At 40.1% G+C, this 26,026-nt stretch overlaps 1 protein-coding gene across 5 annotated transcripts in view; it reads right to left on the bottom strand.

The window, feature by feature from the left end:
- Positions 1 to 6,508: 6,508 nt before the first annotated feature.
- The window catches only part of LOC121866850 (pleckstrin homology domain-containing family G member 5-like), a 117,718-nt gene continuing 98,200 nt past the window's right edge, over positions 6,509 to 26,026 (bottom strand). For 2 of the 5 annotated variants that reach the window (XM_042366590.1, XM_042366588.1), the window contains exons 12-22: positions 23,876 to 24,076; positions 23,209 to 23,319; positions 19,592 to 19,741; positions 15,355 to 15,465; positions 14,449 to 14,673; positions 13,596 to 13,738; positions 12,224 to 12,968; positions 10,227 to 10,470; positions 9,860 to 10,011; positions 9,051 to 9,259; positions 6,510 to 8,104 (exon numbers count right to left, since the gene is read on the bottom strand). In XM_042366590.1, coding sequence (XP_042222524.1) covers positions 8,095 to 8,104; positions 9,051 to 9,259; positions 9,860 to 10,011; positions 10,227 to 10,470; positions 12,224 to 12,968; positions 13,596 to 13,738; positions 14,449 to 14,673; positions 15,355 to 15,465; positions 19,592 to 19,741; positions 23,209 to 23,319; positions 23,876 to 24,076 — 2,301 coding nt within the window. In that variant the 3' untranslated portion in view covers positions 6,510 to 8,094. Of the gene's footprint in view, positions 8,105 to 9,050; positions 9,260 to 9,859; positions 10,012 to 10,226; positions 10,471 to 11,890; positions 12,029 to 12,223; positions 12,969 to 13,595; positions 13,739 to 14,448; positions 14,674 to 15,354; positions 15,466 to 19,591; positions 19,742 to 23,208; positions 23,320 to 23,875; positions 24,077 to 26,026 lie in introns of those variants that run through there. The other 3 variants (XM_042366587.1, XM_042366585.1, XM_042366586.1) reach the window with 3 other exon arrangements.

Raw genomic sequence — 26,026 nt, 5'->3', positions numbered from 1 at the left:
AGACAAGCTGAAAGTGATTGAAAAAACTTTGCAATAATGAACCGTTATCACACATTACGCATTTTTCTACTCATCACCACACTTCCTTTTATCTTTTATACTTTTCACCACTGATCGGCTCGTTAGCTGCTTGGGCGATCGGTCACGTCTCTGTTACGCACTGTTGGCAAGTACTGGGCATGCACTGGTTCCTGAATGTACCTGAACCCACTCCAGTGTTGGTCAAGTCTTGTCTTGAAAGAGCTCACACTCGGTGCCGTCACAACACTTTCTGGCAGATTGTTCCAACAGTTCACAACTCTCACTCCGAAAAAGTTTGCCCTCACAGTTTTCTGGATCTGCAGCTTCTTCAATCTTGAGCTGTGACCCCTTGTGGGACAAGCGTCCACCAGCTCCGGGTAAGGACACTCGACTGGGTAGTGCCCCTCGAGATGTTTATACACCTCAGTTAGGTCGCTCCTTGCCCGTCTGTAGTATAAGCTAGGCAAGTTCAGGCGCTCCAATCTCTCAGGGTAGCTGAGGTGCCGCAGTGTAGGCACCAGTCTGGTGGCCCTCCTTTGGACATTTTCAACATGCTCTTTTATCCTGGGCTTGTTTACTTTACCTCTAGATAGGTATATACAGTCAATCCTCAACTTACGATGGGGTTAGGGACCGACGACCAGGTCGTAAGTTGAATTGGTCGTAAGTCGAAAATGCGAAAATAATACATAGAAAATCTAAAATGAAATACGGTACAGCAAAAGTTATCAATAATGAAAAATGAATAAAGAGTTACTGTGCACTTACCTTTAATGTAGTCAGCTGAATGCACATGGGGCCTCAATAATTTTTTAATTAAACATGGAGACTACATTAATTGGATGAAGCAGAGGAGGAGACAGGGCTGGGTGGGTCATCAATTTCACTTTCTTCAGACAGGCTAACATACTTGCTTGTTGAAGGTATTGGATCATCTTTAGGGAGTGAAGAGGCAGCAGTGGTGGGGCATGAGGAGACAGCAATGGGGGACTTCTTAAAATATACTGTATGTCCAATTTAGACTGCACAGTTTGCCTTTTCTTTTCACTGTAAATCTCCCTGTAGCAAGCAAGTACATCTTGGATCAGTCTGTCAACTTTTGCTAAGCACTCAAAATTTTTATCCCTTTCTTCAAACATTTGCATCCCCTTATAAATAGTTGCAAATGCCTCTGCCCTATCCTTCAAAATTGTTGATATCGTCGAGTGAGAGAAGCCAAGGTCACATTTAATGGTTGCTATCGTTTTTCCATTTTCATATTACATTATTATTTTCATTTTCATCTCAAAAGTAATTGACTGTCTGGCGGCCCAGCCCACTCTGTCGTACGGGACGGAAACGTTTCGGTACTAGAAAATACGTATGTAATTTGAAAATTTTTTTTTACGATTGCGGCGGTCGTATGTCCTGGTGGTCATAAGTCGAGTAGGTCGTAAGTCGAGGAGTACCTGTACTGTATTTATTCTTCAGAGCCTCAAAAGCATCTTTAGCTTCACATGGCAAGGGGAAAGAGTTGACTTGAATGAGTGGCCTCACTTTACGTGAATAGTTAACAATCCACTGAATAATATGAAAATATACCCAGAGCTTGTCGTAGCAACTTCATGTTATGTGGAACAGGAAGATCCCTGAGAGGTTTAAGACGTTGATGATCAGGTTTAATTTCTCCATTAGAAATTGAATATCCCAACAAGTTGACACTCAGTAGAAAAGGTGCATTTATCATTAATGAATGTGAGTTTACTCTTTTTGGCAGCTTCAAGAAACTTATGCAGATTAATATCATGTTCTTCTTTGGTTCTACCGCATATAGTTACATTGTCCAAGTAAGCAAAACTATCAGCAAGAGGGTTTCCAGGAATGAAATCATTCATAATACTGTACACTGAAAACAAGCCACACCATTGGTGACACCAAAAGACAATCTGCCAAAATTATACAATTTTTCACCTGCCCCAAAAGCAGTATAAGGCCTATCCTCCTCATGCAGAGGAATCTGATGATAAGCAGACTTGAAATCAGTGGCTCTAAAGAACCAGTACTGTGCTACCGTATTGACTGAGTCTCTATACGAGGCAGTCGGTACGCATCAAGTTGAGTAAAACGGTTCACTGTCTGAGAAGAGTCTATGACCATGAGCTAGGTTCAATAATACCTTCAAGTAGTCGACTTAGTTCAGACTCAATGAAGATCGGCGGTGCTGTACCGTCTAGACTTGGTAGCAATGGGCTTACAATCAGGCATTACATTAGAGAAAAGAAGTGGAGAAGGAATTGATAAAGTGGACAACCCACTTACTGTTAAAGGGGTTTTCTTCCCTCCAAATTTCACACTTACATAATCATGTTGTTGCATAAAATCCTGACCTAATATTAATAACATCACTACACAAATAAGGCAAAACAGATAGATTGACATAATTGTAAATATGACCCTGCAATTTTAGGTTTACAATACAATACCCTGCCACCTTTGTCGAGAGAGAGAGATGAGGTGGTCAAGACACTCGGCTATTTCTAGAATACAGTGGTATATCATAATACTTCGCCAGCTTTTCATACAAAAAAATCTCTAAACTTCCAGTATTCAAATGATCATCTACTTTATTACCATTCATTAACATATGCACTGAAGCTCTGGATATACTCGCCGGTACTGATGCTAGAGTAGGGGAATAAGAAGCAGCTATTGAAGATGATGACCTGCACACTTTAGCAAAACGACCCTTTTTACCACATTTGTTACAGGCCCCTTCACGTGCTGGACACTTGTGATGAGGGTGCCTACGATTTCCACAAAAATAACACTTTTGTTGGTTTAAAGAAAGAACAACTACAACTTGAGAATCTGTATCGACCGTTCTACATTACCGCTATCACAACCTTCCACTCCAGAAGTAGAGGCAGAATGCATAGTCACAGGAGGTGCCAAATACAATTCAGAACTCCTCTGAACAAGGTCCAGAGCCCTAGTCTGGTCAAATGCAGATTTTAGGTCCAAGGTCTTATTTTCGAGGAGACGTTTCCGAATGATATTAGACTGTAGTCCGCACATGAATGCATAGATTCTTCTTTGTACTTCTCAGCTGGCACTGGTTTGTAGTTACAGTCGGCACTAAGCAGCTTCAAAGAGTGGAGGAACTCCTCCAGTGTCTCACCTGTGAGCTATACGTTATGCTTATTTTTCAAGTCGTAATTTCAGGTAATGTTCTGATTTTTTTCGTAGTCAGTTACACGTAAAAACAATCCTAAATACAGAAATGTACAAAATAAAATAAATAATTATCATAAGGTCTTAATTTGTAAGTATCTAAAGGTTTCTATCATGAAGCCGTGTAGCGTGTGTGGAGGTTGGCGGTACATGGCCATTGCATGGGAACAGTCAGGCAGCATCTCTACCGGGGTGGTTGCTTAGGCGAGTGTCGAGGCGGCCAGCCTAACATGATACGGTACTGTGATGCAGTGTGTACGTGGACTTATATAATTTTTTTTTTATCTTTTTATGCCTTCATTTATTGTTATTTACTGTACCGGGTATATGCATTTGTTGTTGTTATTTATATGCCTAGAATTTTAAGTTTTAATATCACAGTGTAAGTTAAAGCTACCTTTAGGGGCAAATCTAGTGATCTGAAGGCGCTAATACTATATGTATTGATAGACAAAATATAATATCTTATTCTTTTCAATAATTAGGGATCTTAAACACAAACCTTAAGCATTTACAGAAGGTTTATGTAAAGTATTTTGTTACTAGGAAAAATTTATACAAGAGTAAATAATAAAATCTCTTATTTTAAAATTTCTGGTGTCTATTTCAGACACCCTTTAACCTCCCCCCCCCCCCTTTAGTTGAAAATAATTAATGAACAATCGGTTTTTATGGAGTTTCAGCTTTGGCGACCATGATCTTTCCTCGGTTAGGGAAAAGAAAGCATTTACCAATAACTGATAGAAAAGATAAAAAACACTAAGAATTAATGTAATGTGGATAAATGGAAATAATTATAGTACAGTCTTAATTTCCTGTTCAGAGTCAGATAGGTTTTCACTATACACAATGCCCTTCCAATTCGCAGGGGTTAGGTTCTCAAAATGGCCGCGAATATCCAAATTCGCGCACGGCGGGGGGGGTATTTTTACTTGTGTACAAAGAAATGTATATTCCCTTATGTGTTTGCCCTTAGGACAATTATTTCTTTCACCTGTATTGTATATGTGTGTGTGTGTGGGTGTGTCTACACACATACACAGTACAGGAAAAAGAAATTACTGTCTCTAGAACAAATGGCTCCGTCCCGGCCGCAAAAATGCCGCCAACTTTAAAACTATCCACAGGCATTCTTGGGTACATCCAGAGTGTCATCCGCAAATAATAGAGGACCGCGAATTGTCAGGGGATACCGTAAACGTAAGACAGCTGCAAGATAACCTGTATGTCCTCAATGCTTTACCAGTGTGAGTTTAACTCTTGCTCAACACCATCAACTCTAATCATAATTCATCAGCTGACATTACTGTGTTTGGTTATTTAAAAAAAAAAATAGTAATAATTTACAGAGAAATTTTTATTTTATTTTCTACAATTATTCCAAAGACAAAATGAATCAGTCTATGTATACTCATTTTCCACCTCACTAAAATATTACCTGTACCTGTATTTGGAATCAAAAGTTCAATACAGTATATACACATCTGCTATATAGCTTGTGAAACACCTAAAGCAGATACTATACATTCACTATCTGTATAACTACAATAATAAATAAACCATAGGCTAAATGGTCATTCGAATACAACAGATTGAAGTTGCACAGTGGTACGAAATTAACGGGAGAACATGAAGAAAACCTCGAAGCAAATGATCCACTTATAATATGTTTACTGTACATAACATTGTTTTGCACAAGTAAATATTATTATGTAAGTAATCAAACACTGAGGTAAGAGTACAGTGCATCAAATGATTGACATTATTACACAAACAATTTCTCTTTTCTTTCAAAAACAAAATAGGTATATAATCTTAGTACAGTACTCACTTTCTTGCATGTGACAAATATAATCAAAATATTTCTTGAAAATTAAACTAATGTCAACCATACTGTTATGCCACTACAGATTCAACTCAAAACACAGACATTAAGGTCTGAACCAAGATTCTGAATTATGCAAGATGTTAAAGTCATGTATGGTAGTTAATAATTTATGAAGAGATCTAGGAAGGGAAATTTCACATAAACATCACTTACACAAGGATTTATATAAAAAATTCCCTAGTAGAGTAGATTATTGATTTCACCTATAAAACTTTGGCTATTTTGTATTTCTAGTAATGCCACCAATATGATTGTGTGTGATTCATGAAAGCTTCCCAAAATTTCCAACATTAATCATAAAAGTTTGAATGAGTCTGCCAGTACAGTACATTACAGTACAGAATGTTATTTCAATGATGAATTTATGCTGAAATAACATTACAACAGCACTGAGTACTTGCTGGGTACCATAGTAATATAAATCAGTTTGTCTAAACAATAAAAGCATGAGAAATTCAGCAGTTAGTCCCAAGGGGCTGCACTGCAACATGTCAAGGTCAGGGTGTCTTTTGTCTCCCCAGAAAAAGACACATGACTAGTTAAGACACAGGTACAGCCACCACAACACTCAAGACTCATTACTTGAATTTATTGAATTTTTATTGAATTTTTTTAAGGTGGTTATTGTACGTTGCCTCTCCTGGTGGTGTGAGGAGGGCAAGACATGTGGTCACAGTCTTGTTCACTTATCAAATATTATGAACAGTTCAAAACAATCAGTTGTAATATTTGACTTCAATACAAATGTGTTCTTTTGGCTTTATTGTTCACATATGTTCTTTGTAATATTATACAAAAAATTATATACACAGATTTAAAACATACAGTATCATATTGTGGAATTTACAGTATAGGTACAAGGGTGAGAGATATAAGTTGTTGTATCTATACTCGGTAAATCCAGCACAAGGCAGTACACGTGTGATTAAATCTTCTTTACTGACTTGGGCAAACAAATAATCTACAGCATTTATAGCTTTCAAAAATATGCATTTGTGCATATAGTTGTGCTGTTGTTGAACCATCAGCAGTACACAAGACAATGATGTTCCACAATAAGTGCACCCAGGAGAACTACACTAGTCCCAAGATAATTATTAATGAGACATTATTCTTCTACTGCTCCCATTTATTGATAAGTCATCTACATATCTGTTGTTCCCTCTAATTCTGCTGAAGTTAAACCAACTACTGTAATATGATGGTGCTGTAGATTGTCACTTACAATATATATATATATATATATATATATATATATATATATATATATATATATATATATATATATATATATATATATATATATATATATATATATATATATATATATATATATATATATATATATATATATATATATATATATATATATATATATATATATATATATATATATATATATATATATATATTCTTTGGAAAGGCTTGTAGTGATATGACGACGCAACATGATCAATAATATACTACACAAGTGGCTATGTTGTGATATTAGGAGAAAACTACTTAAACTTGATCAGAACTAAATTTTTTATAGTAGTAACTAATACACTGTATACAACTCTTACAAAAATGTTAAACAACCTCCATGAAACAGCATTAACTGTAATGAGCTACAAGATCACTCACTGTAACACTGTAGTTTTACTCGTTACAAAGAGAAAAAAGTTCCTACGTAAACTTTGTATAACTCGTGTCTCATATTGAAAACCACGGGCTGTATTATTTTCTGCCCAAGTACTTGTGTTATTGCTGGTTCTTGATGTGGAGATGCTTACAGTCCAGAGCTAGACTCACTATTATTATACAGGGGAATACCTGGCCAAGTATTATGCTGCAACTTTTATTTTTCATGTAAGTTATGAACATTAACAAGGTAGATAATACACGATGCCCGTCATCGTATATACCGCACGTGTTGTGTGTGGGGGTAAGACACTCACACTGTAAACTTGAGTATAAACCAACATCACTATTAATATGACAAGTGTTTCATAATCGGTTACAAATACATGAAGGAACTATGTGGATCTAATTGTAATATTTAAGATATAGGGACATAATATAAAATAGACTGTACACTATTTTCTAGAAAGACCTGGAAAATATGTCAACATTGTTTCCATTAACTATCTATTAACAAGAACTAGAGCATCTAGGACTAGGTTGTAGCTTTGAAGACTGTGAATGATATAAAAATATTTCAAATTCACAAAAAAGGTTTAATGTCAATACATATAATATATATATATATATACATATACATAAGTGTATACTGTACATGTATATATACATATATATATTTATATATAAATCTTTATATATCATTGTCCACTCAACAGTACCAACTAATATCTTACAAAATCCACACAAAAAGGTGGATACAAAGGTACTGCGATACATGGAATGATTACCAAATAAATTAAACACTTCCTGCCAGGGGATGGAATGTACAGTACAAAATCTATCAGGGTTGCACACAGGATTAAGTCACAAGACTCCACTTCACAATGCACTCCATGTATAGACCATAATAACTTTGGAAGGCGAAGATCGGGGCACAAACAAATTCAAGTCAACAGAGATCAACAGCTCTCACTAGGGTTCTGATGCTATGAGATCTGACAGTTGATTCTCACTTACAGTCCAAAATCCTTCTTGACCTCATCACCAGAACCTATACACAGATTCGTTGTTCAAAACTGAAGTAAAACAAAAAATCACTTCAGTGACAGTAACATTCACTATACAGTATTGTAAGTGTTGGTTAAAGTGTTGCCTTTAACCAGTAGTGTTTATCACCATAAGTTAATACTGTGCTATAAAATCACTAGCATTCTCTTTCTGTCCTCTTCTGCATGACCTCGGTTGACATCACATGATTAAGGCGACATCAGGTGCCATGAGGTGACATCAAAGTGTCGTGGTGGCTGAGAAAAGAGTCTTGGTCCCTCCTCGGGGGACGTCCACGGCCTCTCTCATACATCCCTGTAATGAAACGCCTACCTGATCAACACATCTCTGTACAGCTACAAGAAAGATAAATATTTACTCACAGTTTGGAGATAAAGATACTGTACTGTACACATAGGCATTTAGTCATTTGTATAAAGCAGGGCAAAGACACAGATATGTTTGTCTTTACTCATTTGGTCTGTGTTGCAGCTGTAGTGCAGATATTAATATACTTTTAAAATCATGTAAAGCAACAATATATTTTTTTTAGTATAGTACAGACACACAATACTATATACTGTATTTTTCTCATCACTTTAGTACAAATCTTACTATATTTAGCACAGTACATATTCCAATGTTTGTTATTTATCCAGCAATTTCTAATACTGTATGTTTGTGGAGAAAAAATTAGTTACTATATTAATATATTATGAACCTAAATTCAATAAAATTACCCTTACATTCTTAGTTCTGACCAATGAGCAATTCATTTAAGTACAATACCTGTATGAGTTAATTTCAAAATGTGAAAAAAAGAGAAACAAATATTATATTGGTTTTAGCTTATGAATTTATATATAGTACAGTATAGTATATATAAAATGAACATACTTTTACCAATACAGAACGTCTTTTAATATGACTCAATCATTATGTGAGGTCACTGTCTCATATTGTAAGCTAGAGTTACATGTTTGTTTCTTAGTTTTACCGGTAATTTCCAGCATTTGTGACGGATAGTCATGGCAACATGGCTCAGGTGATATGAGGCGTATTGAACACAAAGGGTGAACTTGCCAATTTCCTGAGTTTCTGTTTTCGAAAAAGAGCATACTTTCGTTTTTAATTACATTCATTGAAGGAGGCGAAGTGGCAAGTTTGCCCTTTGTGTTCTATATGCCTCATATGAACAAGACCTCAACTGACTGTACTGTACAACTTTATAAAGGCAAGCAAACTGGAGTTCTGTACTCACGAGGCCTCAACTGAAGCATCATTCAGGAGGATCTCTTTCATCCTGGTATTATCAGGCTTCGCAGGGGCACTTTCTGGAGACTTGGTGGAGGACAAATTCGAAGAGGAAGAAGAGGCGGCGCCTTCCGTGACTGTGATTTGCACCGAGGAGATTCCGGGGTCCGTCTCTGACACGTCGATCTTCACCAAATTCTCACAACCTTCACTTGGCTGTTGGCAAATAAAAAGGGATTCAGTTCAGTTTTATTCAGTAAAATTGTCATACAAATATACATTGATTTAGCTTAGTGAAAACAGTTAAATGCCACTTACGGGTCACGTGATAATACTCAGGATCACGTCCCATCTTTCTGCAACATTAGGCGACATATATGCAAAATATTAGGTTCTTAACTGATCTAGTTTTTAGTGTATAGGAATTATTTAAGGTTCTTGAATACAAAAGATTCCCCCAGTAGAAATAGCAAAACGAAAGACCTGATTGATTGGTTGAGAATTTTGGGGGGAAAATATTATGGCTTCAGTTTTGGGTTTAGGCAAACTATTTAGCTTTTATGATGTTGATCAGACTCTACTTTGATTTTCTTTTATGTTTAAACCCTTTGAACATGAAGCAGTAGATACCACCACTTAAGTAGACATTTATACATCATTGAAAAACAAGTAGACTTTTTAACAAATGTGTCTGGTTAGGTTAAATATTTGTAGTGCTGGAAATGTGATAAAGTGTAATGTCTCAAGAAGCTGTGTAATATGTGAAAGTACTGAACTGTATTTTATTTTTTCCCATGCATACTATACTGGGCTTACCTCAAGAGAACTATTTGGTTGAGTAATATACTGTGAGCATACACCAAGAGTGATGTCAGAGTCGTGGCAGATATACGTTGTAGAGATGTGTGGAGATATTTTTAGGCTGGTACAATCACTCACTGTTAGGTCTACCACGGTGGCCTCCGCATCTGCTGGCAGGTCAAGAGTTAGTTAGAATACATTATGAGTCCAGTGTACTATAGGTCTACCATCAACTGTTGTCCATTTCAATTTTATATATTTTCAATAGCAGAAAACAAAGTAATATATATTGCAGTGTAATAGATCGTCAACTTCAAGCATCAAACAGTAAAACATTTTCAGTGTATTTTCCAGTCAATATTTCAGAAGTGTATCATCTTGCCTTCGAGTTCATTATCATCAATATTCTCCAGTGCCTCTACTTCAGATCCCATAGAACGATGAAGAGACGAGGTCGAGGAAACCCCCGAGGAGCTGTGTACAGACTCGCACGAGACGTTCTTGACAGCGTGTTTATGACAACCTAATTTCCCTTGATCATTCCCAAGGTCCCGGGTTGGTGGAGGCCCCTGCCCATAGTTCCAGGACAGACGCTTATGGATAGTGGCATCCTTAGCATCTTGTTTCTGCGAGTGAAAAAAATTAAAAATGTTGGAGTAAGTAATAAATTACAGTATTATTTAGTTTGAGTTTATGGAAGACGACACATAAGTGATCATCATAAACAACTTTTACCGATTAACAAGGAACCATTCTCTAATAAAGTCTGAAAAGTATTGATTAATGTTTCTGTAATTCTATGTAACAATGAATATAGAAATATGCACTAATAGAGGACTTTAGTATTAATTTCTTATCTTTTCTTTGTTATTTTGCTAATTCAAGAACTCATGGAGAATATTTTAAATAAAGATTATTATGATCTCCTTCACCATCAATAATAAATCATCTACAGAATCATCTCACTCATCATATGTTATGCTGTACATGCACTATAAGACTTGACACAAAAGTTCTGTACAATGTAGGGTGTGTGGGTACAGTAGACTCTCCATTACCCACAGAGGTTGGAGGCAGACCTTCTACAGATAATCAGTGTTTGCAGGTAACTCACGCCACGTAATGGTCTACCAGAAATACGAGTCTAAACACAACACATAAAATACCAGTTGCACTCATTACTGCATCTTGAGATGGTCCTTCACCTTCTATATAACACTTCTCAACAAACCATTCCTGGAAAATTTCTCGAGTTATCCAAGTCATCTTTTGTGGCTCTATAATGCACGGGAAGCAGTTTTATATATTGTGTGGGATCTGAGGGCCCAGCCGATAACGAGAAGCCAGAGCCGGTACGTTCCCACAATGTACACACAAATTATGAAGATAATCCATCGTCTTTCCGCTTAAAATCTGAATATGGAAGCCTTTGTCCCACCATCGTGCATTCACTTTGATATACATCGCCATAACTCCTTCATCAGCATTATACATATGTTCAGAAGAGAGGTTAAGGTGTGTTTACATCCTTCAGGAAATCTCCATGGTAAGCATCACGTTCTCGGCCATTGGCAGATTTTTTATTTTTATTTTTTGAAAGCCAGGGTGGCACTTGAAACACGTTGGCTATCCTCATGAAAAACCATAAGCCTTTTAACTGTGTGTTCATGAAATTTCCTCAATTTTTCTTACAATAGTGCAGATACAAGTAACACACATGCACACTTATACAAGGACAGTACCAGAAGTGAGGTAACATGGGAAGGCTCAGGTCACAGTCAGATAGTGACCTGAAACATATACAATAACATGGGGTTAGCTAAGGTCACAGTCAGGTAAGTGCCCTCATCAACGCTCTCATCAGTTGGTTTAATATGCAGGTACAACTGTATCTTCATTCATATTAAAAATTTTGTATTTTTGAATGAAGTTGATTCTACATTTCTACTTTTCGTAAAATGTCCCAAGTTGTACAAAAGCAGGACGGTCTACTGTACTGACTCGCGGTACATATTGCCAGGACAGGAGGCGCACAATGAGACGCACCCCACCGTATCACATCTCGTTGTTGATTGGCTGAGTTGACACGCCTGGTTTGAAACACCTCACATGATTGGCCGCAATCAACTTCACTCCATTTCGTAGATGTTCGACGGGTGTGTGCAGCGGATAAGTTATTTTGGGCTGTCAAAAGTTGACAAAATTGTGGATAGTGCTGGGATTGCCAAAACTGCGAATAATTGATATTTCCGGTTATTTGATATCCGGCTAATCGAGAGCCTACTGTAAATGGACTGTTCAGGAGAGATTAGTGACACCAACTTTATAATAAAGCTCATAATATTGCAGTTTAAGTCAGTAAACCAAGTCATTTTATACCTTGATATCATCGATGGCCCCGGCAGTATGGTAGCGGCGGTTATCCATCCTGTCGATGCGATATGTACGACGCTGGCCTCTCGTTGCATCGTCCTGTTCGCCTTGGTCCACATCCTGTGGAGACCCAATCATGGAGGTTACGTGGCGGGCCTTGGTTAACGGTGGGTTGCGAGACTGTGGCACTGGGGCTGACCGACGAAGTGTGCGTGGTGAGGGCGGTGGGTAGGACACTCCTCTAGTGCAGGGGGACAGAGCTTTTGGGTTGCTACCATTGGTGCCAGGCACACGAAGGGAATTGGCCGACTCGACAGTGAGGTTTGGAAGAGACTGTCCAGTAGAATAGGGTGGTATGACACTTAAGGTATTGGGAGTCTTGGGGTAGCCAGGGCGGCGGTCAGGACGAGGGGATATAGCACCGCAACCGCCACCTTCCAGCGATCGCGACCTTTGGATCTCTGCAGCAGGCTGGGCAACAGAATCATCGCTGGAGGCACTAGATGCTCTCACATCACTCATGTCAATACTAGGGTGATGTTGAGTAGCTGGAGAGGATTCATTTAGATCTATAGAACCAGAGTGAGAATGTACAAGACTGGAGACCCGTGAAGCTCTGGATGAGCCAGGGCGAGGTGAACGAGGTACTAGGTGACCCACACATGTCATCTCATCATATACCATCACATCCTGTGCTTGCTGCGCCTCCTTGTATTGCTCTTTTGCTCTTTTGAGTGTGTCATGCCACGTTCTGGAGGGAAAACAAATGACAACATCAGTATTTTGTAACCTCCACTGAAACAATATATTCAATTAGTTTCTAGACTGAATTATGTAAGAAAAAATGTAAGAGCAAAATGTACAGTAGACATAGTAGTAAAATGTACTATATTGTACTGTGTAGTTTACAGTATTTGGGGAAATTTGCCTAAACAGGGGTACTATATAGACCTTTACACATCTCTGTACTCTACTGTATAATATATGATCATCATTATAACCATTAACTCTCACCAAACCATGTCATCTTTTCTAGCCCACCTTACCCCCCTCCCTCACACTTACTGAAAACAAAAATTAAGTAAAAAAAGTAAGTATTTGGGGGGGAAATAATTTAGTCTTTGCTTCATTTACCCTTAGAAAACTCCCGGATCTGCCACTGTAAGACATAGTAACCCACAGTTCACATGACAATAAGATGAAAAAAATAAATAAAGAGACCACAAACATTGATAAAAACTTAATGGGCAAACAATCACACTTTCATTAACTGTACATTTCATTTAGAAAGAAAAAGTAAACTTGGAAAAACAAATTCTAAAAACTAGAGACCAAATACAACAACAATAATTATAATGTGTTGTGTTGGTTGAGTGACCTGTGTGTACGTGAGTCCGGACACTGTAGGGTGAAGGCAGCCACAGCAACATTCCACTCATTGATGACGACGAGACCGATAGATGTGCTGTCCTTCAGGTCGACCAACACCAGCCGCTCTACGTGGTATGGTGGACGCACAATCTGACGACACGACATATATACTGTACTGAGCTTTGTATTATGCTGACATAAGTCTACATGTACAGCAGTTCCAGTTTGGAAATTTATTCTTTAGGTTCGGTTAATGATTGTACAGAGTGAAAACATCAGATAAGAGTAATTGATGCTTATAGACAAAAGAACTCTGTAAAAATCATTAAAAGAAGAAAAGTTGAGTGTTCTTGTATGGCTGACATGTGACCACAACTGTCTTAAGCAGTACTGTACAATACAAACTGTGTTAACTATTAAAACATAATCAACTTTAACAATGAACAAGTCATCAGTTCCCTCACATAAACAGATTCACTTGATTGTTAAAATAATGAATCACCTTAATTGAAAAACTTTCAAAACTTGACACTGTATAATTATCAACTTTTTATGAGAAGCAAGTTACAGTAGTACAGTTTTAAGGCTCTATAATAACAGTACAGTAATGATAATTATAGATGTCTAATATTAATACAGAACAAGTGGCCATTTTTAGGACTGTACTCTACCTGTACTTTTAAAGAAATAATAAAGATGGCCAAAACTCAAAGAACATTCCTTGTGTGAAAAATGTCCCATTTAGTTAAGAGTGAAGCGCACTGGCTGGTTAAATAGAACTTCTTATAGTGTAAGTATATAAAATTTAATTATTATTTTACAGTACACAGGAATTCTGTAAAATATATGGCCACACTGACCTTGACTTTCTCAGCTTTCCTCTGGGTGACCTTGGTGATGAGGAGGAGGTCAGTGAAGAGGAACACATGGACATCCATCTTGGAGGTGTGGGAGTCCCTGAATCGGAGGTCACCATGGTGCAGGAGGTGTCTGGGCATGTGCTCTGGACACCCAGGCATAGGCTGGGTCAGGTTGAGGTCTGAGTAGTTCCTCACTATACGCTCCAGCTCATCATCCCGGGTCTCCTGTTGAACCCACAACAAGGTTTATACCGAGCATAGGAAAAAGGAGAGACACACACTGACAGAAAGAGACAGACCAGCATCAGTGAATAAAAAGTCAGTTGGTCTTTATCCCTAAAAAACCCACCCCAAAAGGACACCCCCCTCCCCCTTCGTCCTTCCACGCAAAATCATCATTAGGGGAGAACTTGTCTATTAAATTTTCACATTTAATGGAGTACCACACTTCAGTCAGTTAACATGAGGAAATTTTTGCTCGGTGTAAAATGTCATGGAAAGATCTGATGAGTCAGCATTGGAGAGAAATTTCCTCTCTGGTATGTAGTGGAAATATTATTCAATTAGGAGATTTTTGTCACATTTCCCTCCAGGACAAAGATGATGGACTGTGGATGGTGGGAAATACAGTGGCATTCGTAGGTGATTTATGATGGGGGAAATACGAGATCACGTTGCAGAGGATGACTGAGTGACTGATTATAGGTGATATTTGATGACAATCTACTGGAGAACATCCTTGATTGTTAGAAAGAATATTAATGAACATAGAACAAAATAAGAAAAAAAGATCCAAGAAAAACACGACACACAGTACCCACCACAACACACAGTACCCACCACCACAACACACAGTACCCACCACAACACACAGTATCCACCACCACCACAACACACAGTACTCACCACAGCCTCATAAGCCTCGATCCTTCTGGCAATGTCCCTGAGTCTCTCCTGTTCGTGTTTGTGTCTCAAGGCGGAGTTCACGTTGGACACGAAGTTCTCCACGTGGGTGATCTGAGGGTGATGACACACTCATTAGCTTATTATAAATGTCTTGAGGGAGTCATGAAAAGGAGAGTGTATGTGAGAAAGTGTGCGAGAGGGAGATTGTATGAAAAAAAGAGGAGAAAGGGAGAGAGAAATAAAGAAAGACAGAGAGAAAATGAGAGAGAAGCTTCACTGCGTCATAACAGGTGGTGGGAGAGTCTTATTTTGTGAGGTTACAGCAGCTCCGTTGACAAACATTTACCACACCAATAAAAACACAAAAACATTTGGATTATGTGAGGAATAGACCCCCCTCACCCCCCTATTCAACTTATTTTATCCTGAGTATCATATATATAAACACTGCGGCGGGGGGGAGGGTGTTTGAATAGGGTCTTTAATAATCAGGGGAAATAAATTGGGTGTGTTTAATCTTCGAGTGACCCCCAAAACCTAACACCACACAAAAAAAAACACCATCAGTTAGTCAGTAAGAATTTAGAGCGAGCCACTGGAGTCTCACTGAGCCTTACTGGAGCCACGGGGAAGTAATATTCTAAATAGCTCGACTTTTGTCTGTTTTTCCCTTTTAAATCTTAACATAGAAGACCTCTTTTTTTTTTACTGTCCCCTGGGCATTTTTCTTCATCTTCAGAAGTTTTTTGTTAGGTAGAGTGAGTGGGAGGGTGTGAAGGTGGGGGAGTGAGTGGGAGGCTGGGTGTGAAGGTGGTGGAGTGAGTGGGAGGCTGGGTGTGAAGGTGGGAAGTGGGTGGGAGGCTGGGTGTGAAGGTGGTGGAGTGAGTGGGAGGCTGGGTGTGAGGTGGGTGAGTGGGAGGCTGGTGTGAGGTGGAGTGAGGAGGCTGGGTGTGAAGGTGGGGGAGTGGGTGGAGTTGGGTGTGAAGGTGGGGGAGGAGGCTGGGTGAAGGTGGGGGTGGAGGGAGGTGGGGTGAAGGTGGTGGGAGGGAGGGAGGCTGTGAAGGTGGTGGAGTGAGTGGGAGGCTGGGTGTGAAGGTGGGGGAGTGAGTGGGAGGCTGGGTGTGAAGGTGGTGGAGGAGTGGGAGGCTGGGTGTGAAGGTGGGGGAGGTGAGTGGGGAGGCTGGGTGTGAAGGTGGTGGAGTGAGGGAGGCTGGGTGTGTGAAGGTGGGGAGTGAGTGGGAGGCTGGGTGAAGGTGGGGGGAGGAGGGAGGGTGGGTGAAGGTGGTGGGAGGAGGGGGGTGGTGAAGGTGGGGGAGGAGGGGAGGCTGGGTGTGAAGGTGGGGGAGGAGGGGAGCTGGGTGAAGGGGGGGAGGAGTGGGAGGCTGGGTGAAGGTGGGGGAGTGAGTGGGAGGCTGGGTGAAGGGGTGGGAGTGGAGTGGGAGGCTGGGTGTGGGGGGAGGGAGTGGGAGGTTGGGTGTGAAGGTGGGGAGTGGGAGTGGGAGGCTGGGTGTGAAGGTGGAGGAGTGGAGTGAGGCTGGGTGAAGGTGGAGTGGGGGAGGCTGGGTGTGGGAAGGTGGTGGGTGAGTGGGAGGCTGGGTGTGAAGGTGGGGGAGGGTGGGAGGCTGGGGTGAAGGTGGAGGAGGGAGTGAGGCTGGTGTGAAGGTGGGGAGGAGTGGGAGGCTGGGTGTGAAGGTGGGGGAGTGAGTGGGAGGCTGGGTGTGAAGGTGGAGGAGTGGGAGTGAGGCTGGGTGTGGAGTGGGAGGCTGGGTGAGAGGAGGTGGTGTGGAGTGGGAGAAATGAAGAGGGAGGAAAGGAGAGGAAGATTGAATGGAGAAAGACAGGCAATGGTGGAGAGGGATATAATCTACAGGTAAAGGTTAAATCTACAGGTAAAGGTTAAATCTACAGGTACAGGTTAAATCTACAGGTACAGGTTAAATCTACAGGTAAAGGTTAAATCTACAGGTACAGGTTAAATCTACAGGTACAGGTTAAATCTACAGGTATAGGTTAAATCTACAGGTACAGAGTTAAATCACAGGTAAAGGATTAAATCTGCAGGTACCAGAGTTAAATCTACAGGTATAGAGTTAAATCTACAGGTACAGGTTAAATCTACAGGTATGAGTTTAAATCCTGCAGGTACAGGTTAAATCTACAGGTATGGGGATTCAGAAATTACAGGTAAAGGTTAAATCTGCAGGTATGGGATTTAAAATTACAGGTAAGGTTAGAGTGCAGGTGAGGTAAATCTACAGGTACAGGTTAAATCTGCAGGTATAGGTTAAATCTGCAGGTACAGGTTAAATCTGCAGGTATAGGTTAAATTACAGGTAAAGGTTAAATCTACAGGTACAGGTTAAATCTACAGGTAAAGGTTAAATCTACAGGTACAGGTTAAATCTACAGGTAAAGGTTAAATCTACAGGTACAGGTTAAATCTACAGGTAAAGGTTAAATCTACAGGTAAAGGTTAAATCTACAGGTAAAGGTTAAATCTACAGGTACAGGTTAAATCTACAGGTACAGGTTAAATCTACAGGTACAGGTTAAATCTACAGGTAAAGGTTAAATCTACAGGTACAGGTTAAATCTACAGGTAAAGGTTAAATCTACAGGTAAAGGTTAAATCTACAGGTACAGGTTAAATCTACAGGTAAAGGTTAAATCTACAGGTACAGGTTAAATCTACAGGTAAAGGTTAAATCTACAGGTAAAGGTTAAATCTACAGGTACAGGTTAAATCTACAGGCTACAGGTTAAATCTACAGGTACAGGTTAAATCTACAGGTAAAGGTTAAATCTACAGGTACAGGTTAAATCTACAGTACAGGTTAAATCTACAGGTACAGGTTAAAAATCTACAGGTAAAGGTTAAATCTACAGGTAAAGGTTAAATCTACAGGTACAGGTTAAATCTACAGGTACAGGTTAAATCTACAGGTACAGGTTAAATCTACAGGTAAAGGTTAAATCTACAGGTACAGGTTAAATCTACAGGTAAAGGTTAAATCTACAGGTAAAGGTTAAATCTACAGGTACAGGTTAAATCTACAGGTAAAGGTTAAATCTACAGGTACAGGTTAAATCTACAGGTAAAGGTTAAATCTACAGGTAAAGGTTAAATCTACAGGTACAGGTTAAATCTACAGCTACAGGTTAAATCTACAGGTACAGGTTAAATCTACAGGTATAGGTTAAATCTACAGGTACAGGTTAAATCTACAGCTACAGGTTAAATCTACAGGTACAGGTTAAATCTACAGGTACAGGTTAAATTACAGGTAAAGGTTAAATCTACAGGTAAAGGTTAAATCTACAGGTACAGGTTAAATCTACAGGTACAGGTTAAATCTACAGATACAGGTTAAATCTACAGGTACAGGTTAAATCTACAGGTACAGGTTAAATTTACAGGTACAGGTTAAATTTACAGGTAAAGGTTAAATCTACAGGTACAGGTTAAATCTACAGCATCGAGAAACACAGTAATTGCACTACTTTAGGATGAAGAAGAAAATACTTAGCAGAAAGTAAGAGCGTTTGGGTACAGTAAATCACAAAGCAAACCCAGTGGACTATGTATAAAGGAACTTGAAATTTTCCCAGAATGTCCAAGTTGAAGTGATTATTGCAAAAAATAGAAACTGCTAGCCCCCTCCCTAACCCCCACCACCACCGCCACCACTTACAGGGAAGCGATTTCACCTAAGGAGAAATTAGCTGTACAGGAATCGGTATGGCTTAAGAGCATTCCGTCACGTTAAAGTATTCTTCCAGACCTTTAAATGACTGGTTGTCTTAGCGGTGGTGGTAGGGGGGGGAGGTGGTGGTGGTAGGGGGGGTAGTGGTAGTGGGGGGACTATTGTTTGATGCTACGGACCTTCTGTTTCCTTTACGCCCTAATTGCTCTCCTTTGGTCCTTAATATCAACCCCTAATGACTCTTCCTGTTCCCTTGTAGGTGAGGAAGACAGACCGACAGACATATTCCATTAGTATCCCTCTCTCTCTTCTCCTACCTCCTCCGGGCCCAAAGTTAATGAGAGAGAGAGAGAGAGAGTACGATGGTAATGATGATGATGATAATGAAGGTGGTAGTGGTAATAATGATGATGATGATAATGAAGGTGGTAGTGGTAATAATGATGATGATAATGAAGGTGGTAGTAGTAATGATGATAAATGATAATAATAATAGTAATACCTGACAGTCATGAAGTTATAACTCGACTCACCATATTGTGAAGGCACAACTTGTGGTCCTCCAGGTTAGTCTTCTTGAGGATGGCTTTGAGTAGCAGTGAGTACTTGGTAAGGCGTTGCATTGGCTGAACGAGGATGTCCACCAATCGCAGTCTGTTACACTCCTTCTGCGTCTCACACCACTGTAACAAGCAACACCTCGTTAGGATCACCTGCAGCACCCCCCCCCCTCCCTCCAGTTTATTTCACCTGAGGATCAAACACCCTAACGCTAATCTATCCTACCTTAGCTAATGTTAATCTAGCCTAACCTAATGCTAACCTTGCCTTATCTAACGATACTCTAACTTAAGGTAAACTAAACTAACCCAACGCTAATCTAATCTAATACTAACCTAACCTAACCCCTCCTAGCAGCGCGTGAAATAAGCTGCGGCTGATGAACAAATCTTATTAGTGTCCAAATAAGACATACGGACACAGTAGTATATGTAATAATCATATCGTCCCTCACCTACAAACAAGGGTCTATCTTATATATATGTGATATACCAACACGCATATACCGCCGAGTATACTCCGCATTGCAGTGTTCCCTATCACCTCCACCTCAAGTTATAGTCACAGACGAGGCCATAACAAGGGCCAACTGAGTCGAGTTTCACATGTTTTGTACCCACACTACAAAGCGCCGCCCTCTATAGCGTCCCTAGCAACGGTGGCAATAATTCAGGGAAGGTGATTGTCCCCACACACAACGCTTCTGTGACGCCTGCTGGACCACCACTCCATGACCCCCTGACGGAGACACGATGATCCTCCCCATACTGGCCAGATATTTTGTAAATAACATTGATTATGTGTTAAAGGAATATCCTTCCTTCCTTCCTAAGGCTTTAGTAAGCCCCTTTATAATATTTATACTGTATATACTTGTTACGCTTGCCAGATGCTTCTGGCGTCATTGTACAGGGGTACCTAGTGACAGCACTAGGATCCCGCTTCCTCTATCAAGGAATAAACAATTGAAATTGAAATTGAATTGAAGGTGATTGGTGACTGGTTACTAATAATGTGGGCGGAGCTTAATCGGCAGGTCAATTATGGTGTTTATATTTATTTAATGTTGGAATCTTAGTTACAAAGTTGAATACGATTCCTTTAATGTAGGATCTCGTCTGGAATTAATATTTAGTGAACCTGACGTAAGGTTGCAATATAAAGCAGAGATATAGTGTTATTGACCCCGAGATGACATATACAGAAGGTGGGACTTGGTTTACTACGTTTCTAAAAGTCTAATGAAGGAATTACTCTTGTTTCTTGGATCCCCCGAAAATCGATCTGGAGGGCGGCAGAAGTGAGAGTCCAATGGTGGGTTCACCCCCTGGAGAGAGAAGCAGATAAAGAAGCACTGTAGTTATATCTCCCCAGTTTCTTGTTGGATCTCCATGATCAAAACACTTATGAATGGGCAGACTGTTTCCTCCAATAGCTGGTGTAGGGCGGCCGTCTTATGTTTTTTTTATCCTTTCATTGGGTTCAATATTTGACCGATCATCTATGACTGGTTGTGAATCAATACAAAGCCGTATAAAATATTATGGTAACGTTTTTATTCCTCCTTTGGTAATGGATCCCAAAGGAGTTTCACTATTTTCACCCTTCCAGATCAAAGGGGGGGAGGGCAGGGACAACGGAAACTCCCTAACGAATTCAGCCAAAGGAGTCTCTTCAAACACCTTCAGTCAGAGCTGAGAAAAGTGCCACAGTTTAACATCATCTGGGACATGTAACGTAAGCTTTCCATTAAAAGAGGGACTCGGGGCGACAGTGGGCAGGGCAGCCGCCTGAAGGTGGGGTCAAAGGTGAGAATTCCGAGGGACTGGTCTACTGGAGAGCGGTGTACCAGGCAGGTGTATGGAGTCTGTCCATGACCCAACATGCCAAGTACGCAATTCATGGTGTGCCAAGAGCTCGCGAAATGCGGATGTAATAAAACATGTGACAGATCACACAGCTGCGGGAAGCAAGGCCTCCTGTGTACAGCACTCTGCTAATGTTATTGTGGTAACTCAATATTTCAGATCATTTTTCCACCATTGATGATTCAACGTTTTTTTCGAGGATCGTCTGCACATGTGGGAGCTATTCTTTATCTCACTGACAGTGTATTGATTTCACGCTCTGTCCGCCCTCGTTTGGCACCATTACCTCAACTATTAATGATTCTGTATTTGTAGTTTGTTGTCAGTATCAACAAACTTACCAAATAAACTCTGGCTCTTTTAGTTACTCCCGTTATTATTTTATTCCGCAAGTCTGGTGCAAGGACCTGCACAGTTAAACCAGGACTCCAGTCTTCTGTCACGCTACAACTTTCTGTTGCAAAGTGTAATGCAGGAGCACTTGCACGAGGCTTGATAACACACATACGATCGTTTCTTTATCCACCCCCGGGGCAAAATGGACCCCCCCCAAGGGAGCCCCATTGGGAGCCTCACTTCTGCCACCCACCCAGATCGTAAGACGGGGAGGGGGGTCCTGCCTAAACTTTTACAAACGTGTTAAGTCACAGTAAAAAATAATACCCCTCACAGCCTCACCTACTAATGATGCAGAACACCGAGAGATATGAACTTTAGCTCCAGCAGTGTGTTATTAAGAGACGTAACAGCAAGGTAGAGTCTGGAGTAATTACAATGTAACTTTCAACAACTACAGTTAAGAAACAAATTTATAAGTCACTACAGGAAGCTACGTCTTGAAGTACAGTAATTACAAAAGGGTTTAAACCTACATAAAAAAAAGGTACAGTGACTTGTTATGATAGAGAGATGCTGTAATGATAACAGATTTAAACTATCAACAGAACACGTGAACATTAGACACCTCAGCTTATTTCACTTGATAATTAAACATCTTAATGATAACCTAACCTAACCAAATCCAACTTAACCTAATATACTATAAACTAACCTAACCTAACCTAACCAAATCCAACTTAACCTAATATACTATAAACTAACCTAACCTAATTTAACCTCACTTACTTTAACCTAATCCCCGGTAGCGTGTGGGTGTTCAATCATCAGGCGAATTAAACTAGGTCGTCCAATACCCAACCAGGTGACACCCTCTGACCTACTTAAACACTTAATTACTTTACCTGTTAATTAACCTGTCTTGGACGAGTTTACACACCTAACACATAGCGTTAAAAATAAGATCATTTGCAACAACATCAACAACACTAATAACGATAAATATAACCAAACACTAGTTATTTTAAATACCAATTCTTCAACTACGTCCAATATGGCGTGAGTGACAGCGAGAAACATATTGTAATACATCCCAAAAAACATTAACTCCAAATTTAACTTAATAGAAATAGGATAAACGCCCTTAAGAGCATAATAACAAAACTCTGGGGGCAAGATAGAGCTATGGATACATTAATCAACCCAGAGAGGAACTGAGTGAAGAATTTCCCAGATGACTTTCAATCAGCATGAATGGCTATATGATAAACGACTTTACAGCAACAAAACAATACACCTGGGGGACAAGATAGAGCTATGAACTTTATTATTATTATTAACTATAAAGTCAACAGTGGATAGAGAGAGAGAGAGAGTCGACTTACAGCCAGGTACATTTTGAAGTGTTCGTTGTCGTGATCTTTTTCTTTGCAGTACAGTTGACAGTTGCTTTGTTCCAGACAGTAGCGAGTGTACGGGTGGAACAACTCGTCGAACTGGACGGGAGAGACAGGAGAATTAGTTTACAGTATTACTAAGATCTCAAACGAACGGAGAAGACAAAAACTGAGAGAGAGAGAGAGAGAGAGAGAGAGAGAGAGAGAGAGAGAACATATGCATAATCTCTCTCTCTCTCTCGCTCTCTCTCAAAGGACTTCATCTTACGCCCCACATCACAGGAGGATAAGGCGTGAAATTATCCAACATAACTAACATAAACTCCGGAGACTGATATCGTTTTTGAGTTACTGAAAAGGTGGTGACGTCAATTAGGGGTGGTGACGTCAATGAGGAGGTGATGTCAATGGGGAGGTGATGTCAATGGGGAGGTGATGTCAATGGGGAGGTGATGTCAATGGAGAGGTGATGTCAATGGGGGGTGATGTCAATGAGGAGGTGGTGTCAATAGGGGTGGTGACGTCAATGAGGTGGTGACGTCAATGAGGAGGTGATGTCAATGAGGAGGTGATGTCAATAAGGGGTGGCGAATAAGTAAGGGCTACCTCTTAAAGAACTCTCTACTGACAAGACCGTCACATAAATAAGACTCACTTTATAGAAGGCATCTGTCAGCAGGGTGGGGTCTAGGGGCTGGCGAGAGGACCTAGAAGCCTCCAACATCCTGACGACGTGTTCCCTCCAGAAGGTGAGGTTGGCGCAGTAGATCTCTTGGATGTTACTGAAGAGTTTGTCTGTATCCACCTCGTATAGGAGCGACTCATTCTGGAGGTTGCACAGACACGCCAAGAACAGCTGTGGACAAGAGAGAGAGTGAGTGAGTGAGTGAGTGAGTGTGTGTGTGTGTGTGTGTGTGTGTGTGTGTGTGTGTGTGTGTGTGTGTTAGAGCGAGTGATTTTTTAGTTAATATTTTTCATCTATAAATTCCAAAATAATTTCAATACCAGTAATATTTTTCAAGCATAAGTTTCAGTATTTTACGCCATATTTAGCAGTCATAAAGTCGGAATTTCAATATTCATTATAATATTTTTCACACGAAGTCGTAACTGCAATATTTATCACTCTACCCCAATCGTAAAATGGTTTATACTCGATATTTCTCAGTAACTTTCAGTGTTGATAGAGGGCACGGTGTCACGCTACCTAGTGTCTGTCGGTCTGTCTGTCGGTCTGTCTGTCTGTCTGTCTGTCGGTCTGTCTGTCGGTCTGTCTGTCTGTCTGTCTGTCTGTCTGTCTGTCTTCCGGGGTAACACTCTTGTTTATGTGATGTCTTATAACCAACTTCGCGGATGGACAGTTAGTTACTGTCTTTCTTTCATATAACCTTCCCAACACACTGTCACTTCCTGTCGCCTGAGGCCCCTCCTTCTCAGTCATAAAAACATCACAACAGGCAAGATTATTTCCCCAATTTTGCCTTTAAAAACTACCCAACTGAGTCAAGAAGTCGAGGAACTGCTCAAACTTCACGCATAAATTCTCCTGAGTTACTACTTGAAGGTGAGGGTGACCTGGCTTGATTTGTACTCGAGGAGGATGCAAACTCAACTGACATCATGACCTTTGACCTTTTTTCTTGAAGATTTCGACCTTTTTGGACTCGAAGACAAAGGCAGGCTTACGTTTCTACCACGATGAATAAGTTTATATGACACAAAGGTGAGGTTAGGTCACGGAAGGTTAGGTTAGGTCACGGAAGGTCTTATGTACACTGACAGACAAACACACAGGCTGCTGTACTCACAAAATCCCGTCAATAATAATAGTAATAAAATAATAATAACAATAATAATAAGCAGGGAATAAAATATAATGACTGTCAATTATCCTTTGCCGAATCGACATATTGTTTACCATTGTTTGTATACCTGCACTGTCTAGGTACATTGTTTGTATACCTGCACTGTCTAGGTACATTGTTTGTATACCTGCACTGTCTAGGTACATTGTTTATATACCTGCACTGTCTAGGTACAGTCAGCCCCAAAAATTTCTGCACCCCCTTGGTCTGGTGGCCTCTGCAACGATCACAGACTGAGGCCATGGTATTTCTGGTTGTGTGATGCATTGTATAACCAGTAGGAGGTATTGTTTATATCACATATAGTTAATACAGAGAAATTAACAGGAATCACCCGCGTAAATGAGTGTTGTTCAGAATTCTTGGTCCGGTGTGTCATATTGTATATCACTATAAAGGTGCAGAAAATTAATATGTTGACTACATTGTTCATATACCCACACTGTCTATATACCTGTACATGCTGAATCAGTATAAACTTGTATGACGATTTTACTAACTAAACATCTTTCTGTCTGTCTGTCTGTGTCTAATATCGTATCATCTAGCAGGACTCTGGCACCGTACAATAGACCATATATTATATTATACCACAACTACCAGAAATCTTCTATATGCGTGAAACAAGATGCAGGTATTAATATTATAGTGTAGGTGTGTGTGTGTGTGTGTGTGTGTGTGTGATCTAGGCAGCAGTGCAATCCGGTCCTGTCTGTGTGATTGAGCAGCCCTTTCGAGAAGCCACTCTGCTCACCCCACATGGCAAGGAGGGCTAGAAAAGGTGCCCTAAACATAGCCTGACTAAAGAACCAACCTGACTGGGCAACCGCACCCAGTAAGGTAATCTTTATGCGGTCGAAAACACAATCGCAGGTAAAAGCAAAAACAGACTATGCAACCTCTTATGGTCACTGTATGGAATGTCAGGACCCTTCTGGATA

Source organism: Homarus americanus, unplaced genomic scaffold, assembly GCF_018991925.1.
Source record: "Homarus americanus isolate GMGI-L3 unplaced genomic scaffold, GMGI_Hamer_2.0 scaffold7968, whole genome shotgun sequence".
Classification (NCBI taxonomy): Eukaryota; Metazoa; Arthropoda; class Malacostraca; order Decapoda; family Nephropidae; genus Homarus; species Homarus americanus.
The sequence above is the reverse complement of the archived record's forward strand: the minus strand, read 5'-3'. Positions and strand labels throughout refer to the sequence as shown.